Source organism: Anabas testudineus, chromosome 5, assembly GCF_900324465.2.
Source record: "Anabas testudineus chromosome 5, fAnaTes1.2, whole genome shotgun sequence".
In the NCBI taxonomy this organism is placed as follows: Eukaryota; Metazoa; Chordata; class Actinopteri; order Anabantiformes; family Anabantidae; genus Anabas; species Anabas testudineus.
The window spans coordinates 15,883,950-15,902,266 of NC_046614.1; the positions used below are offsets into that span (position 1 = coordinate 15,883,950).

At 38.0% G+C, this 18,317-nt stretch overlaps 2 protein-coding genes across 5 annotated transcripts in view; one reads left to right on the top strand and one right to left on the bottom strand.

Moving 5' to 3' along the window:
* Positions 1-566: 566 nt before the first annotated feature.
* On the bottom strand, positions 567-3,563 carry mrps16 (mitochondrial ribosomal protein S16). Its single transcript, XM_026346832.1, has 4 exons — positions 3,424-3,563; positions 3,162-3,192; positions 1,653-1,919; positions 567-1,146 (listed from the first exon to the last, which is right to left on the bottom strand). Exons 2-4 carry the CDS (start codon positions 3,172-3,174, stop codon positions 1,010-1,012), a joined length of 417 nt encoding a protein of 138 aa, XP_026202617.1. The 5' UTR covers positions 3,175-3,192; positions 3,424-3,563; the 3' UTR covers positions 567-1,009.
* Positions 3,564-15,042: 11,479 nt separating this feature from the next.
* The window catches only part of pax7a (paired box 7a), a 41,442-nt gene continuing 38,167 nt past the window's right edge, over positions 15,043-18,317 (top strand). For 2 of the 4 annotated variants that reach the window (XM_026348618.1, XM_026348620.1), the window contains exons 1-4: positions 15,043-15,447; positions 16,563-16,798; positions 17,379-17,508; positions 17,925-18,053. In XM_026348618.1, coding sequence (XP_026204403.1) covers positions 15,363-15,447; positions 16,563-16,798; positions 17,379-17,508; positions 17,925-18,053 — 580 coding nt within the window. In that variant the 5' untranslated portion in view covers positions 15,043-15,362. Of the gene's footprint in view, positions 15,448-16,562; positions 16,799-17,378; positions 17,524-17,924; positions 18,054-18,317 lie in introns of all 4 variants that reach the window. The other 2 variants (XM_026348617.1, XM_026348619.1) reach the window with 2 other exon arrangements.

The window sequence follows — 18,317 nt, forward strand, 5'->3', positions numbered from 1 at the left end:
GTTTATCAAGACATTTTTAGCAGGAAACCGTAAGACCATCTGTCCGCCAACTGAAGCTCAACAGAGGATGGGTGATGCAGCAGTAATAAGTAAGTAATTCAACAAATGAATAGCTTCAACAGAACAAAATACACCTTCTGGAGTGGTCCAGTCAGAGTCCTGACCTCAACTCGATTGAAATTCTGTGGCATGACCTTAAGAGAGCCATTCACACTAAACATCCCAAGAATATTGCTACACTGAAACAGTTTTGTGAAGAGAAGTGGCCCAAAATTAGTCCAGATCATTGTGCAGGTCTGATCTGCATCTACAGGAAACGTTTGGTTGAGGTTATTGCTGCCAAAGGAGGGTCAACCAGTTATTAAGTCCAAAGGTTCACATCCTTTTTCACCCTGCACTGTGAATGTTTACAAATTATGTTCAATAAAAACATGAAAACATATAATGTTTGTGTACTATTATTTTAAGCAGACTGTGTTTTTCTATTGTTGTGACTTAGATGAAGATCAGAGCACATTGTATGACAAATTAATGCAGAAAACCATGAAAATCCAAAAAGTTCAAAGTTGTTTTTGCCACTGTACATGATTTACTCCACCATTCAATGACTACTGTCAGATAACATTCGGTTTTACACACATTATACAACATATGAGTGTAGATTTAGCTCTATTTTTCCTTGTATTTGATAATAATGAGAAGGTTTTCAAGTTCAAAGAGATAAAATTACTTAATTTCTAAGCCGTTGTGGTCTGGTTTGAAGAACTTAGAAAAAATGACAACAGTCAAATTTAAATTGCCACTGAGTTTTACAAATAATCTGTTTTAATGTGAATTGTACATAGCTGCTACTAGATCAACTGCAATGATATCTGAAAACTAAATGATCACACATCTAAAGCTGCTACAGCAGTCCATCCAACAAGTGAGAAAACAAACCAGCTGCATTTCAAAATAACTTCCACAGCCTTTAAACTTGACAGTCTCACACAGTCCCCAGCTTTAATTCTCACACTTCAGCCTGCTTCTGTCCCTCATCCAGACTTTCCTCTGTTCCTAATGTGTTCTGTGTCTGCTCTGCTTGGGTTCTGCGGCGTTCTGCCTCCGTTATTGTCATGGGATGCAGAGGGAAGAATCCTGCCAACCCTGCAGAACGAGAGAAGGCAGAAAAGAAGGCCACAGCTGTCACTATTATCCAAACAATTATTGCAGAGACTTACATCATTTGAAAACACAGAATTCATTTTAACAGTCCTAAATGTATAAATGTTGCCATCAGCCAACTGCTTGATTTTTAAAGAACAATCCACATGGTGCATTAGACTTTGTCATGAACATGAATGGCATGTTTAATCTTTCTGTACTATCCTGGAAACTAGATGGCATGGTCAAGATGTTTGAAGGCCCAGTGCGCACATACTTGTATTAGACTCATTTTTTACAGTGGGCAATAATAAAGATACATGTCAATAAAGATAAAGACATCATCCAATGAACACTGCCCAAAAGGCGTAGGTGCTTATACTAGTTACAGCTGGACCACCTTGAGTAAACAAACTACTATCAGCAGCTCGATTGTCTGCACGGGTTGACAATAAAATTGTGCAATGTTGATCAACTTCTAAGAACAGGCCTATGTAGCCAATACACACCTAGAAGTTTAGCCACAGGCTTTGTGGGATGCGCACCACAGCCGATCCAGTACTTGATTCTGTCAAAGTTGAAGCTGACGAGTTTCTCATTGTAGATGTTGGGGAGGGGGTCGTAGGAGCCCAGCTGCTCTATATATTTTTCATCTCTTGCCCTTTTGTTATAAGCTGCCACAATGCGATAAAAGGGTCTGTTAGCTTGTTTGTGGCCTGCAAGAGCCAACCGGATTACAACGTAACCCCCGTGATACTTCTTAAGCAGGAATGATGCTGAAGAAAGAAATGAGCACAGTAAATATCATGAAATGGAAAAAAAATTTGTTTGTAACTGTTAAACACCTCACTGCACAGAGACACATTCATGCTGCCTTGATCAAATTTACTTTCTATAGCAAGATGGAGGGCAGGGCAGAGAGGGAAGGAGCAGTAGTAAAACATTCACAGCTTATTTTCGCATAGTGTTTTTTACTGTATGTATTAACAGTGCCTGTTGCTGGTGATTCTGTTGAGATCCTTTTTGATATAAATGGAATCAGGAAAATTATGTCTCTATATAAAGCAATATAAATTTAAACAAAAACACCTGAAACTACCTCTCTCAAAATGACTACAAGCTTAAATGCTTAAACCATTCTAAAACTATTTTAAGAGGTGAAAAAGCAGTAAGTATTTCCCAAAATGATGGAAGCCCACAGACTCATTTCTCAAGTGAAAGTGCAAATACTCGTCTAAGCTCTACTACAAGAAGAGCCACTTCATATTTTTTATTCAAGTTGAAGTATTACTGCACATGCTCTAAAATGTAATGAAGTACAAAAGTACAAGTACTCTTCTAAGCAACAAATTTCCCTGGGCATTAATTCGATCCAGTTATTGCTAAAGACGTTCTATTCAAGAATTTTTAACACTATTAAACTAAACTTTCAACTTGAAGACTGGTCGACATGTATCACACAAATAATAAATAACACATAATTTCTATAGAAATTCAAAATGTCTGTGTTAACGCTTGTTACATTGAATTCATATTTAAATGTAGAAAGACACTTTGTGTAAAAATCTACTCAGAAATTGAACCTACAGTTAGTATCATTAAAAATGTAAATATTAGGGCCTACACAACTGTGAAATTATGCTTTATAAAAAGAACAAAATATTTTTGTTGTCTCATTTTACATGCATGCTGTGAAGTGCAAACCTCTTGTAGGAATAAGTGGCAAATCCATTTTATTTATTGCTTAAATGTTGTGTTAGGAATCAGTATCTAAAAGTTACTAGTGACTAAGTAGTGAAGTGCGTCAGAATTGTATTTAAGTATAGTACTGGAGTAATTCTATTAGGTTACTTGTCACTATTTACCTCACTCATATAACAAATGTACCCTGTAAAATTACACAGTGTGTTATAAACTAAGTATCTTAGCAACCAAATATTTACTTGTCCTGTTTAAAACTCTGCAAGAGTCCACGACGGTCTAATACAAAAACAGCTCTCTCAATACGCTATACTCACACAGATGGACCATGGTGTTCACTGAATGATCCTGCAACACACAAAAAGATACGTTTAAACCAAAAGGTGTAAGTATTGCTCTGTAGCTTTCTCACAATGACAGCACTAATTTATGTACTACACCAAATAACCCTGAAATGTTGTTAGGTGGAAACAACATGAACATTTCACAGCAGGTCTGGAGCTAAAGCTAACGGCTAGCTTTAACAATAGTTACCGTGTCTCCTGTGTAAATACCACGTCTAGAAATTCAACAAAATACCTTTGAGAGTGTTTAATGAAGTAACGCAGAATTTCCGCTGATGTTTTTATCTGTTGCACCGGTAAAACACACGTTTTTAGATGTATGTTTTCGGCAGGAGAAGTAATGTGACATTTGTCAGGGCGCAGCCATGTTTAAACAGGAAGTGACGTACACGGACCTGCGTCAATGCGTCACTGCGACGCTAGATGACGCTGTTGTACAAGTGTTGACTGTTCAGGTTCATGCTGTCGTCTGCAGTGTGAACATTTAAATCAGATGTGGCTGAAGTACAGATCCTATAGTGCTGGTTGTATTTCTATTTGTTTCTGATTGTTTCAGGACCATATATGTGAAGTATTTAGTAATAACACAATGTGAAAAATTACATGTGCAAAAAATATACTTAGATGATCAAAAGTAAGAGTAGGGTCACACATTATGCATGGCCTCAGTTTAAACCTTGTAGACTAATATATTAGAAGATTAGACATTTTATGTAGTACACTGTGGAAATACTCAGATCATGTAAAATCAACTACTTTAAGTACAGGTTTAGTACTTAAACTGTAGCACTGGTTTAGGAGCTAAATGAAATACAGTTGGTTATAGCTACACTTATTGCACTATTACACTTTTTGTATCTGTGAAAAAGTACTTCAGTTATGACTGCAGCTAAAAGTGTAAATGTCCCCAAACACACCACCACCTTAACATATTATTAACATCTATTTAAGCTGAGTTTCTGTATGTTACAACAATAGTGCTGTTTTGTAATCCTTTACATTATTATGGCTGAAATTTCTATTCTACACATGTTGTGTGTCATACATCAGCAACGGCTTGAGTTTTCGATCAGTTTCCACTGTTGACCCCAGCAGAGATGAAACACGGATTTCGTGTGCGTGATTGTGAATTCAGCGGTCATTGCTGTGCCTGATGTCGTCTGAGTGCACAGAGATTTCTGCCCACTGGGAGCCCAACTAACCCCCCGGTCTTGGAACATGGTGATTTCACACTCCTGTTGTGTAAAGCTTGTTTTTCTGAGTGTGCGACTGACAAACACATGGTTTTCTGGGAGGAGAGGTCAATGAACACACAAAAAAAGAGATGGGCCTTGTTTGTAATTCTGAAAATATCTTACTGTCCCTGCATGACTGCTCAGACGTAAAACTGGAAACAACTTTTTACTGACTGAGAACAGATGAAACAAGACAATGCTAAAGAAAACCTGTGTTTCATTAAATTGATTATTTAAACTAATCTACAATGGCAATTAACAGCCTAATTAACTTGTCTAGATGGTCAACCAATAATACAGCACTGTAATTTGGATGTTATTACAAATTAAATAAACATTTTCCAAAGGCGACATGACAAATACACTAAGTCTGTCATAGTACACTGTACTTTAAACAAATTTAATTGACTTAACGTATCATTCTATCCAAATACTTGCACACGTCTTTAACTGCAAAGAATAACAAAATTACAAGCATATTAGTTAAAAAAGATCTGAAATTTTGTCAGTTAGTTTTGTCACAGAAAAAATCAGACAAACAACGTACAACAGAAACACTTTCTTCTCAACGTGCAGGGCTGAAATTTTAAAAGGAAAGCGTCATTATTGAGTTGACCGCCTCTTTTTACTGTGGAAAACGCTGAAAATGAATAGAGGCTTTACACAGTTAGGCAGCAAACAAAATGCATCTTACATGGTGAATCGGCAAAGCGTGATTATCTGAACGGTGACATTGATTCTAGTTGTGGCTCACTCTCTCGTGAGGACCCCATGCTCTTTGGGATACCAAGACGAGTTGTTCCTCCTCTAATCGTCTGTGACAGTTCACTTAGAGACGCTCAGATGACCAGATATTTTACTGGGAAAAGAGCAAGAGAAGTCTTCTTTAAACGAAAAACTCTGCTCTACATATTGTAGTCAAAGATGTCTGATCTTAATTTGATTATCTGGAAGATGCTACTAATATCTTCTTAGCACTGAGCTTACTCATTGCTACAACAAACACTACTCATTACCGCTGTCATCCGAAAGCAACACTGCACATGATTTTGAAACCACGGGTTCACTATATAGTCCGACAATTACAATTTTATTCTAAAAATTTTAACATATAATAATATAATTCTAATCTCTTTCTTTCATAGTTTTCCAAGGGGGTTTTATAGGGTAAGATTTAGGATTTCAGGTATTTGTTTCTCTGTGTAAAATATGTAAAGATGTAATTCCTTGAACTTTTTTTAGCCCATGTATGAGCTACTGTCATTCACATTACAGCTTCCTCCTTCAACTCTGCCTTACACCCCATGTATGCACGGTGCCACATCCAATGTAAAACTAGCAGTGGGTTAGCAGAAAGCAGAAAATATGAGCAAACAGGTTCAGCTGGTTCTGTCCAAATCCACCTTTAAGCATTTGGAAAATCCACAATTGACATCTTGCATCTCGTTTGTTGGATCATTAGCTTGATCTTTACGTAAACTGAAGTTCAAAACGAGAGTTTTGTAATCGACTGTTTCTTGGTTTGATGTTGTATCTTCCTAGTTGTCTACCAATTGTCACATCTGAAGTTTGTGTTAATCACTGAGCTTAGATGTGCCGACAGTAGGTGTCGGTTTAATGGACAAATGTGAGAGTGATGTTTACCTTCATTTCTAGTGTATTTCATGTCTAAGTTCAGTTTTTCCCTGGGTCCAGAACCTCTGATGTTTCTACTCTGAAGAATCATAAGCAAATCATCAGGCAGGAAACTCAGAGGTAACGCATTTTAATAATATTACATATCTTTTTACATATGCTATAGATGACACACAGGAGAATTTGTTGGTGAGTAATCCAGAGCTGACCAAGAGTAAGAAACAACAAGAAGCAGGCAGACACTGTTTTACATGTGTGTGGATAGGGGTTAAAAGTCTCTGTAGTGTGATGTGTTTGAAATCTTATTTGAAATCTCGAATATGAGATAATTAAAGAACTTAAAAATGTACTTTACAAGAACCATAACATTTCACCAAATCCTTTTTCTCCTTTTAACTTTGTGGATTGTGAGTGTTTTCTAGCTATGAGAACAATATATGTGGAAGGTACAGTGGAACGGACCAGCAGAGAAAAAGTGTGGGATGAAGCCGTCGACATAAGAAACTCACATGAACACTAGAAGATAATGCAGGGAAATATGCAGATCCAGATCACCACGAGAAAGGCCTTGACAAATTTTTTCTGCCCCGAACAAAAGGTAAAACACACAACAGGAGTGGATTTACATTTCTTGTGTGTGGAATATTTAAATACTACATAAAAAAAAAAACAGCAGGGATCACACCTGGGACCACTAAATTGCTGTGTCACCGAACCCTCATGAACAGCTTAAACTGTTTTATGCTACTTACTTCTAACCACTGCTGCAGCAAATAATACATTTTCTAAAGTAGATTATCAGAAAGGCATGAACTTAAAGAATTTATTTAGAATAAATAGCAACCGAAATCTTTCTAACTAACTAGATGACCTGATTCTTACCACTTATGTCTACGTAAACCATCTGCATGCGATTGCACACTGGAAAAGAAGCTATGTGTTGTTGGGGCCTTATTAAACCAATCATCTCCAGCGTGTCAAAGTGTAACACAAATAAATCTCTATTTCTTTATTGCACAAATATATTGTAGTTATAAACGTGGGGATATTTTAAGTTTTAGCACCATCTGCGACTTTGTATATTTGCTATTATTATCTTAAAATGGCAATTTCAAATTTCATTTATACACCAGTCAAGTTAAAGTGGCTGACAAGCACATCAAACTACTTTATACAATATACAATATAGTGTATTATAAACTTTTAATATCTGGTCATGCATGACTTAAACAGAATAAGAATTTAGACTCACACAAGAAACTCATTCAGTCAGTGCAAAGTAAATGTCATGTTTCTTTGCAGTTGCTTAACATCTCTTAAAAAACATATTTTAAACCTTTAGATTGTTTAAAGTTTCTTCTTCTAAAGGAAACAGCATATGCATTCAATTCCTCAGCTCAGTTAGTCAGAATAATGGACCTTTTCAATCACAGGCGTCGTGTGACTTCTAGTCTGTGACTTCTTTGTGATGCCCTCTGCTTTTTTTAAGCGCCTGTGTCTGGCTTGAGCAGAGATAGACGTTATGGTTGCAGAGATCACCTAATGGAAAGACATGATTCAGTCACAGATGGGGCGGGAGGGGGGTCAAGTGATCTCCCTTCTCTGGAAGGTTCTTTCAGATGGTTGTGGTGAGACTAATTGTGTTAGCATGCAAAATGGAGACATTACTTTTATCTTCATTAACAAAGAGACTTTTTCTTTTTCTGTTACTTTTTTTTTTTGCTAAGATTGGTCTTCTCTTTGTCAAACTCTGATTGAAGAGAAAATGTTCTGTCGTCTTTGAAATTCAGAGGCATATGCTTGCCTCAGTCAACTAAGTAGTGAATGTTGTGGGTACACAACTTTCAGTTGATTTGAGTTGCACTAATACTTTGTCGCTAATTGAGTAGTAACAGTAATATTTTACCATAGAAGACTGTTGGTTACTACTGCTGCCTGCAGAGATTGGTGAATGGCGTATTTTAATCAAAATATTGGTTTTGATCATTTCAAGCTTTCACAGCACTACAGCTTCAGCTTTGAGAAGCTGATCACTTCTTTTCAGGGTTAAATACGTCTTCAAATACCAGGATAAAGCTGCATGTCAGAAACTGAATATTTGGAGTGTATGATGGATGGAGAATTTATTTCTCCATCGGAGAAATAATGAAATCAGTAAAACCTCAAAGAAAAATGTTTGTCACCATCTCTTCCAAATACACGCTACCTGTAATTTTGTAAATTTTCTTGTTTGGAAGATGGCCTCTAATTTCTCAGCGTTTTTTTTTTTTTTTTTCAAACTGGTGAGAAGGTACAGTGAGGTGGTATGTTACCCTGCAGATAACAGAGAAATTGTAAAGAAAGTAAACAGCAATTAGGGTGTGGGATAAAAAAAAGCACATCTCAACTCAAAGACAAAAAGAGAGTTGGGACGCGTGTGACTGGATTGATTTATAAATTCTGAAGTATTGTTACTGGTGAAAGAGCCCAATAAAGAAACTCTCAAGCAACAATGTTAATGCTCAGAGCCAACAATATGATAATGTCATAACATGGACATCATGGGTCACAAAATAACTGTAATGTAAACAGTAATGAAATTACTTTTCATACTGTTTTTTTTTTTCAAAGCAGGGCTTTCACTTACAATACGCCATACGATGTACTATTACTACTGTATATTTATATAACCAAAAGATCTGAATACATTGATTTATTTTTTTTATTTTTTTGTAAAACTCTAAACATACTTTTCAATTCTGAGTAAACATGGCTGAGGTGTACATTACACATAACAGTGAAAAGACACAGGGGAGCTGTAGCTGGCTGTAGGTAATATTTGGTCAGATTCACACTGCACATCACATTGTGAATTCTCCTATGAGGGGTCGTGACTTTCTTCCTGTGCTCCTGCTCTCCCAGACCTCTGCTGGCAGAGCTGAAACGGCAGAGCCACACTGGTAGGTTGTGTGAGAGGACAAGTGGATTTGGCATGCACATCAGAGCGTGATACCCAAGCATTTTGGTCCTATCACATGCCACACACACTCACACTCACAAGTACAACACACACACACACACACAGAGCATTCTTGGTTGTGTAAAATGGATTGCAACACTGTCCACTGTAATGAAATGATGTCAGCAGCCCACAGTATGCCTTTACAGAAAAACTCACTAAAGGTTTCAGTGTACTCTCAGTGTCCAGCGCTGTTGTTACAGGCTGTAAAAGGACTTTTAACAACTGTATTTTTAAAGACGTTGCAAATAATCTGCCTGTTTTCTTCTTCTTACTACAGCTGTGGAATGGTCAGGCAGCCATACGTAATTGTCCATTTCAGTAAACGAAGCACAAAGAAGTTTCGATTTGACAAATGTAAATATATATTTTGATTTGATTTGGCCTAAAAAACTGTGTTCTGATTAATTGAAACCCCCTTCTGCTTGTTTTAGTCAAACCTTTGAAGGGATTTTGTGGAGTGACAAATACCATCAAGGACAAATTCTTGCCGTTTGCTCGTTTTCTGATTTAGTGTGTTTGTGCACGCTTCGGGGCGATCTGTTCATATGTGATCTCTCTCATTTAGGTGTTAGTGTAACCTGTTTACTGAACACCCAGCAGCAACATTAAGATTACTCCTTGTGTAACTGTAAAGATTGCCCTTTTTTTATTTTTATTTTTTTTAAGAAACTGACACTAAACCAAGAGCAGCCTTATCTTAGGGACATCGTGGGCGGCCATGACTAGTTATACACCATTTAAAGTATTGCATTATCTCAATGCGTTAGTGCCGGTCTGAGGCGAATCATCAAAGACACGAGATCAGCAGTTGGCTACGACATCATACCTTGTTTATGCACAACTCAGAGAAGCAGGCATTGCGTTAAACTCTCAGGACCATCCAACGCCATCCTTACATAAACAAACGCTAAACAAACGTGCTGTGTATGAAGCGGAAGTATGATTTCATGTGACAGCAAAACAAAAAGAGGTGCTTTATTGGTTTTCTTTTGCATTAAACGGAAGACGACAGGTGAGCTCTGCTGTGGGGTGATAAGAGTTTGAGGATATACAGACAACAGGTTCCTTAGCACATTGTTTAAAGAGGATAAAGGAGCACTGTTGAACATCCCGACACACTGAGGAGACAGTCACCATCCATCCTTTGTCATGTGCCTCATATTTTCCACTTATATGCTCCCTGTTAGTTCCTGCTTTCAAAGTGTGCGATCACTCCCATTTGGAGACTTGAGATTGTCTGCCTTTGTGCAGAGCATTGTCCACCATCCCTATTGTCTTCCACCTGCTCCCTAGGGATCACTCTCGCTCTCTTTTCTTCTTTCAGACCTCCCTCTCTCACTAGTTTGTCCTGCTTGAACCAAGTGAAGGTGTTCTTGAGGATACACAGAATTCACACTGTAATGAGCACTGACAGGATGTCACCCATTCTGCCATAGATCAAACCCCTGCACCCACATGCGCCCATCCAGCTGAGTCTGCCTGTTTGCGTGATGTCATGTGTGCACCTCGCTGTTTTCCGCAGATCCGTTTGGCCTTTTGATGGTGTTGCAACAGCAAACAAATCTTCAATAAATCTCAAAAGCATGGCTGAATGTGATGATTGTGTTGTCTTTTCATTTTTACCAGTTTTTTTTGTTCTCAGGTGTCTTTGTCCAGTTCGTCCTCTGATGTGAGACCAGCCCTCCTAAAGTGGCCTTTGGCTGTTTGAACACTTGATGTCTCCATAACTCATAACTCAAGCACCAGACACAGATATCAACATAACATATGATGTTTTCCCGTTCCACTGCCACACATTGTGTGTGAAATGTGTGCGTGATTGCACATTGGAAAGAGTAAAGCTGAGTACAGGAAGTGTTGTGAAGCATTTGTCTTTGTTTTGTTGTTTTTTTTTTTCGTTTGTTTGTCAGCTTGTGACATAAGAACTGAGAAGTTCAGCTTTCACTCCTTCATGTTTTATTTAAAGACTTTTCAGACACATGAAGGAATTAACAAGAAAACAGCACAAATTTGGAAAAAATAAATAAATGTTGTGTAACTGGATTGTCCACCTCTTGTTCCCTCAGGTTTATTGGGTACCAAAACGTGTCCATTTAAAAAAGAAACACTGATTTTATGACTTCTATTGTCTGAAACAAGTTTCTCTGTTGTTCTTTTAAGAATTTATTACATGTTCTAAACTTTCCAGGCCTCGTCTTCAGCTGACTTTATTACACCTCTGTGTTTCCTATATGTACTGCATTAGAGCCCGTTAGGTGGAGACTGAACAGTGGGAGTTCAGACAAGGTTCACACATAGGCTAACTTGTTCCAAATGAGTGTGAGGAATTCCTGTGCCCATGCTCTCCTCATTACCCAAACATCACCTTGTCGGACCCTACATGCCTGTTCAGAGCTCCTCCCACTCAGATGAATATCTCCAATCAGCTTTCTTTAATCAAAGCTACAACTCAAAGTAAGCTTTTCACCAAGAGCACATTTTATACGCTCTCTCCCTCTGTCGTGATACAATAATTTCCCATAAGGAAGTGGTTACGCATATGGATCATTTTGAGCAGATGTGTAAATGTCTCTTAACAAGTTAACAAGACTGTGGTGAGAGTGCACCACAGTCCAGTTTGTCACTGGGAAACAGTGGAGACACATTATTAGTTGACTTAATATGAAGGTAAAAATATAATAACTATTTGTTATTAACTATTTTGGGAACTTTATGCACCGAGTAAGTTTCTCTTTAAAGTCTTTAGGTGGTAGTTTATCGTAGTGACCTCTGTTTTGTTCCATCCTGACTGATTTTTCATGCAGTACTTTCTAATTCAACAGAAGTGAGGCCAGTCATCGTGATAGAGAAACGGCTTAAAATTCATGGATTGAGGACAGATGCAGGATCATTAAAAAAAAATAAACATCTGTCTTCTTGTCAGTAAGGACAAAACTCGCCTTCAGCACAAATATGCCCACAAAATGGAAGCTCTTAGATTTATGAATTTCTTTCATTTTTACAGTTAATTCCAGCAGGAACTCGAAAAACTGCATAAAACAACATATTTGTCTTAATGTTTGCTGTGTTTTGGGAAAGTTCAGGATCTAAACTGTGGAACAGACTTGTTTAAAGTGCTTGTTTTTAACTCTTCTGCGTCAGGTGTTTATGATTAAAATCAAACAGGCTTATTCATAGAATCCATCCTCTAAACATATCTTTACACCTTTCACTGAAGACAAATTGTGTTGTTTGGTTGGATTCAACACTCCACTCTCTCCTACCAGAAGATAAAATTTAAATAAATATAATGTTTATATATGCTTAATGTCTATGCTTCTCGCCTTTGTTCAGCTGAGGGAAAGATAAAGCCCAAATTGGCGATGCCTCTCATCAAAGGTGTTTTCTCTTTTGTGCTCCTCGGTGTGAATAGCTAAATACTGAGTATAGAAAAAATACTTGTAGATAGGAGAAGCTAAAAAAAAGTGTTCACCTACAAGCAAAAAAGAAACTCTGGTAATTTCCGTAACACAAATAATGAAGGGCTATGTAGGAAAGCGTTTGAAGAGCAGCTCTGATCGAGATAAGATTGGAGACAGTATCATGAGAGAGAGGAAGTGTTTTTTTTTTTCAGTCTGCTGAAGCTGAAAGGAAACTGAAGGTGTGACAAGTACGAGTGGGATTCAGATGCCGGCTGACACAGATTACATATGTGCATACATTACATCTTAAAAGTGTTGTTATAGCTGCACACAGTTCACAGGAAGGTGCCCAGTGGGGTTTTTCAAACATACATCAAGTGAAAGAAAAGTGGAGTCGCCCCTTGCACGTCCGTTACATCTTCTCCCAACATAATACACAGATCCACGGCAGGTTGTGTAAGATTTAATGCAGCTGTTTCATGCTTTTGTTTTTTGTTACCAAAGGTTTGATTTCACTTCATAAACTGACTAATAAACATTTAATAAGAAGTCAAAAATTGCCATTTTTTTTATCAATCGGTAAATTTAACCAGATATTGTGGTTTTAAATTACTCACAGTTTGAATAAGTTCTTTATATCAAAACAAAAGTGAACACAAACAGCTGCCACGAAGTGCAAGTCAAGCCCTGTAATGTGTGCTGCGTGCCTTTGTTGAGTTGATAGTATTTCTGTTTCACTGTGACTGTTTTCATTCAGCCCTGAAGTAGTTTTTCATTTTAATGTAGTTTAGTGGCTGGACAGCTGTTCTTCTTCTGATTGTGTTAACCACATGTTTGTGTGTCTGAAAACGAACTTGTTTTAAATAGTAAGTGTGGATCCTGATGGAGAAGAATTACCCACAGAAGATGCAGGATGAGAAAACACCTGTAAAAGTATTACAAAAGAACATCACACTTCAATTCCTAATGATGTAAAGTGTGCAAATTCCCCTGCACACTGTGAACAGTTTTCTTTTGGGTGTAATTATCAGCAGCTGCATAACAAATGAATACCAGGCTAATAATGATTAGGATAACAGAGACAAGACATGGTGGTGGTGAACCAAGGATATTCGCAGGGATACGGGATTATTAGCTTGATTTGCGTGTCTGTGTGAATCCTAAAAACATATCTGCTGTAGGTTCAGAGAGTGTGAGAGACACACGTCTGCAAGAGAGTGTGTTTTCCATGAGAGAAATGTACTTTTGTTTGGATTTCACATGATTGATGCTTGACTTAATCCAGTGCTCTTTGCGCCTTCCCAGGAGGGTGAGGCGGTCTCTTTGTGCCTTTCTGTCCCATGTGAAGCAAACCAAAGCGGGAGACTGAGGGTCATAGCTATTCGGCAGGGTACCAGATCCTTCCCACCGGCACATCTGCATGTGAAATCGCCATTTCACCCCTCCACACTCCCTAATTGTTGCTAAAATTATTTGTGAAATTGCCTTCCACCAGGAGTGTTTTCCACGGCAATTGTCACACAATTTTATATGCACGGTGGGCCCACAGAGTTGACACACGCACCTCTCCTTTTCTGCCATATGTGCTCTTTTTTTTATTTGAGGTTAATAGTTGCGCATTATTTTTCAACAATTACTTTTAAGCAATTACTCTTTTGCGCGCACTTCGGGGCAAGTCAACCTGTTGTCATCAATAGCTGCTCGATCCAAATGTTGTAATTACCACAAGAGCTATAGGAGCGATTTGGACGTTCATGCTGCGCACATTTACTCAGGCTAATTGAAAGGTTAACAAGCCAGAAGCATCTTATAGTCTAACTTTCCTCCGAAGCAGGACTGTTTTAGCGCAGTTGGGTCCATTCACGAACCACACGATGAATCCCGCACCCAATGATTTATTTTTTATTTATTTATTTTTATTTACATGAAGCGCCGCATGTGTGAAGAGTTTCCTCTCCTGAAGTTTTATCCACAACACGAAGATTTTAGTTACATCAGTCAAACATTTTTCCACCTGTGATATTTTTAAATCGGAATTTGATTCTGTAGAAAATATAAATCAAAAAACAGTTTTAGCAGCGAAATTGTTTCACTTTGAATTTGTGGGTTGTTGTCTCAGCTGATGTGTTGATGATGTGTTGTTGCATTTTGTTTACATTTTCTTTACTTTACATTTAAGAAAGAAAGAAAGAAAGAAAGAAAGAAAGAAAGAAAGAAAGAAAGAAAGAAAGAAAGCTGATCATGTTAAAATCATTACTATTCCACAGGTTCGAGGAGGCAGACCCATTTAAGAAAGACGGGATTTAAAATAACATTTAGATATAATAACATTTGGAGCCGGGCTCGGTGGATGGGGTCTTGTGAAGGAGGCAGCAGTGAATTAAAAGTGGAATGTGTTGCTCTGATTGGTCGAGCGGCTCCTGGCTAAACCCACTCTCTTTCATCCATAAAAGAAAGGCCAGGGAGCCTATGGGAGCGCTCGGCTGTCTCGTCTTACGACATGCACGAAAGTTGGCCACTTAAACTACTTCCAACCAGGCAGCAGACATTATACTGAACCCAAACTACACCAAGGGAAAAGAATAACGGCGCTTTCCCCCCTCGACTCAGACACACAGGGTTAAGTGCAGCTCCTCCATTTTCCAGAGTTTCCTGTTCAGAGGTTATTTTGTTCGTGCCCTTATTTTTCTTTTATTTTGGCACATCCATCGCGCCAGAGGAGAGCTTTTATTTGTCCCCGGTGGAAGAAGGGCTTGTCCAGTTTCTCCCTGGGATTTGGGATTTGACAGCAACACAGCATCTTGTTGAGCAATCTGAAGACATTGCGATTTTTAATTTGGACTTTGTGAGAGCTGCAGGTTCGAGCAGAGTCCTGTTTGGTGATTGTCTGAGTAGCTGTAGGATGGCTACTTTACCAGGAACAGTGCCTCGGATGGTGCGCCCTGCGCCAGGCCAGAACTACCCCCGAACCGGCTTCCCTCTGGAAGGTAAGGACATGTCACACCGAGCACACTTTGACCCGGTGGGTGAACAAACTGAACCGTGTTGATTAAAGTTTCCAACCTGAAAAACATAAAAACAAAACCGAATTATATTCTGGTTGCAGAAAAGCAGCAGTTTGCAAATAACTCAGCAGCTTTTTAAAACATCTTGATCTGATGCTTTGATTTATTTTGATCCTGTATTATTTTTAATGAATTTATGTTTTCAGTCTCTATTTATTTAGCATGGATTTTAGTTTATTTAACTTTAATTTGATTCACCGACTAATTCCTGCTCAACACAATATCTCAACACATGTATTCAATATATTATTTATATATAAATGTACAAATTGTTTTATGTTTTCACATTGAAGATAAGTGACATTAAGGATTATTTCAAAATTAAGATGACAGAGTAATAAAATGCGTTTTTGTACATTTTAAGGAGGATTTTTCACTAGTCCAACTTCACAGGTTTCGCTCACACACACACACACACACACACACACACACACAAATCAATCTAATTGGTAATTTCTTTAAATATGGATGCCCATCACACTCACGTCTTCTGAACATATGGCGGAAAAAAAGATCATTTTGTATTTGCATTCATTTATGGCGACAGTTTTCCCATTACACCCAGTTCGTGCTCAAGTGCTCTGGACTGAAATGTAGCAAAAACCACGTAGCTCACAAGTTACTCCAGCTCCGGGATTTGTTCAAGTGTCCTGATGCTGGAAATGGCAATAATACACACAGCAAAGAGATGGCTCAAAGGATCACATCAATATTTGTACAGCATGACTAGGAATAATCAAGGTGGGAAGTGTCACCCTCTTTAGTGTCTCTTGAATGTGAAATTGGATCCTAAAGTGGCCTTGGATACATCCTGTCAGCCAGACTGACGCTGGATGAATTTGGCACGACGCGCTCTTGAAAATGTATAATATGATAATGTGAGTAAACTGCGTCCCATTAGAAATCAGTGACACAACAAGCCCAAAAATGGGACTACATCACGTTGTAAAGTGCCTCAGTGTGACTATTCCATGATATTTAGTTTTATTGTCGTTTTGTTTATTTCTTTCTTTTACTTATTGTTTATTGTGGCGCAGTGTCCACCCCTCTGGGCCAGGGTAGGGTGAACCAGCTTGGCGGTGTGTTCATCAATGGGAGGCCCCTGCCTAATCACATCCGACACAAGATAGTGGAGATGGCCCACCACGGCATCCGACCCTGCGTAATCTCGCGGCAACTGCGAGTCTCTCATGGTTGTGTCTCCAAGATCCTGTGCCGGTACCAAGAAACCGGCTCGATCCGTCCTGGGGCCATAGGAGGCAGCAAACCCAGGGTGAGTGGAGGTCCATGAACGGATCTGTGAGCCCAGACCTGACGCTATAACAGTCTGATAGAGTTTAACAGTCAAGACTAACAGCAACTTAAATAATAATCATAATAATGATGATGTGACTCATCTGATTACATTACTGAAACATTAAATCCCACCTGTAACATCGTTTCTATTGTCCTACTGTCCAAAACAAACTTGTCTTATTTGTTCTGGATGCTCGCATAAATATATATTTGTAATAATTCCATTCATTATTTCCACTATTTTACTAAAAATAAAAAAAATATAAATATATAAAAATCAAAGATGAAACACTAAGAAATCCGTTCAAATGAATTTATAAAGAGTGACTGATTATTAATTATTCTTTTTTTATGACGTGGTTAGTTTACAGTGATTTTTAGACCTGTCAATTAATTTAGTTATTTAGAAAATCTATAATTTCTAGTTTTATGAACAGCATTGATGTATACATTTTATAACTGTGTATTGTACAGCGCTTCTTTCTTGAATTAAAATTGTCTGAATTTTCTCCTCTTCCTCTTCTTTCTTCGCGTTTCACACCATTTCAAACTTAAAGCAGGTGGCAACTCCTGACGTGGAGAAGCGGATCGAGGAGTACAAGAGAGAAAACCCGGGTATGTTCAGCTGGGAGATCCGGGATAAGCTGCTGAAGGACGGGGTGTGCGACAGAAGCACAGTTCCTTCAGGTGAGGCTTCATCTGGTAAGCTGCACTTTTTTTTTCCTTATTTCGAGCGAACACTGCAGCATCACTTCTGAATGATCATCACTTTGAACCCAACATGTTACTGATAATAAAATGTTTTAGTGTAGCAGGAAGCACACCTACAGCTGTGTGACCCAGAAAAAAAAAAAAAACATCCCGTTGGAGCTCAGTAGTGAATTTACAGAGGGATTTTTTTTTTTTTTTTTTTTTTTGTCTCTCTTTAATATAAAATTTGATTTTGAATATTTCTCAACGCAGCTGTAAAACTTTTGCTGTGCTTTTTTTTTTTTTTTTTTTTTTGTGGTAGCCTTCAAAAAAAAAAAATGTATAATAGGATTATTATGGTTCTTTTATTGGTTTTAGGGCTAATCACCCATTTACCTTTTTGTTGCCATTAGTGAGCTCCATCAGCCGCGTTTTGAGGGCCCGATTTGGCAAAAAAGATGACGAGGATGACTGTGATAAGAAGGATGAAGATGGAGAAAAGAAAACAAAGCATAGCATCGATGGCATCCTCGGTGATAAATGTAAGTTAACAGCAGAAAGTATATGTCTGAAATATCAAATTATTATTATTATTATTATTATTATTATTATTATTATTATTATTATTATTATTATTATTATTATTATTATTATTATTATTATTATGTACAGGTAATGGAGCCTTGTAAACAGGGAGCTAATGTTTTAAATACACTTCCTACTTTCCGTCCTCTTGGGAAATTGTCCCACATCAGAGCTGCTAAACGCTAAACGCGGAGAATTTATTCCTGCTTTTAACTCCGAGC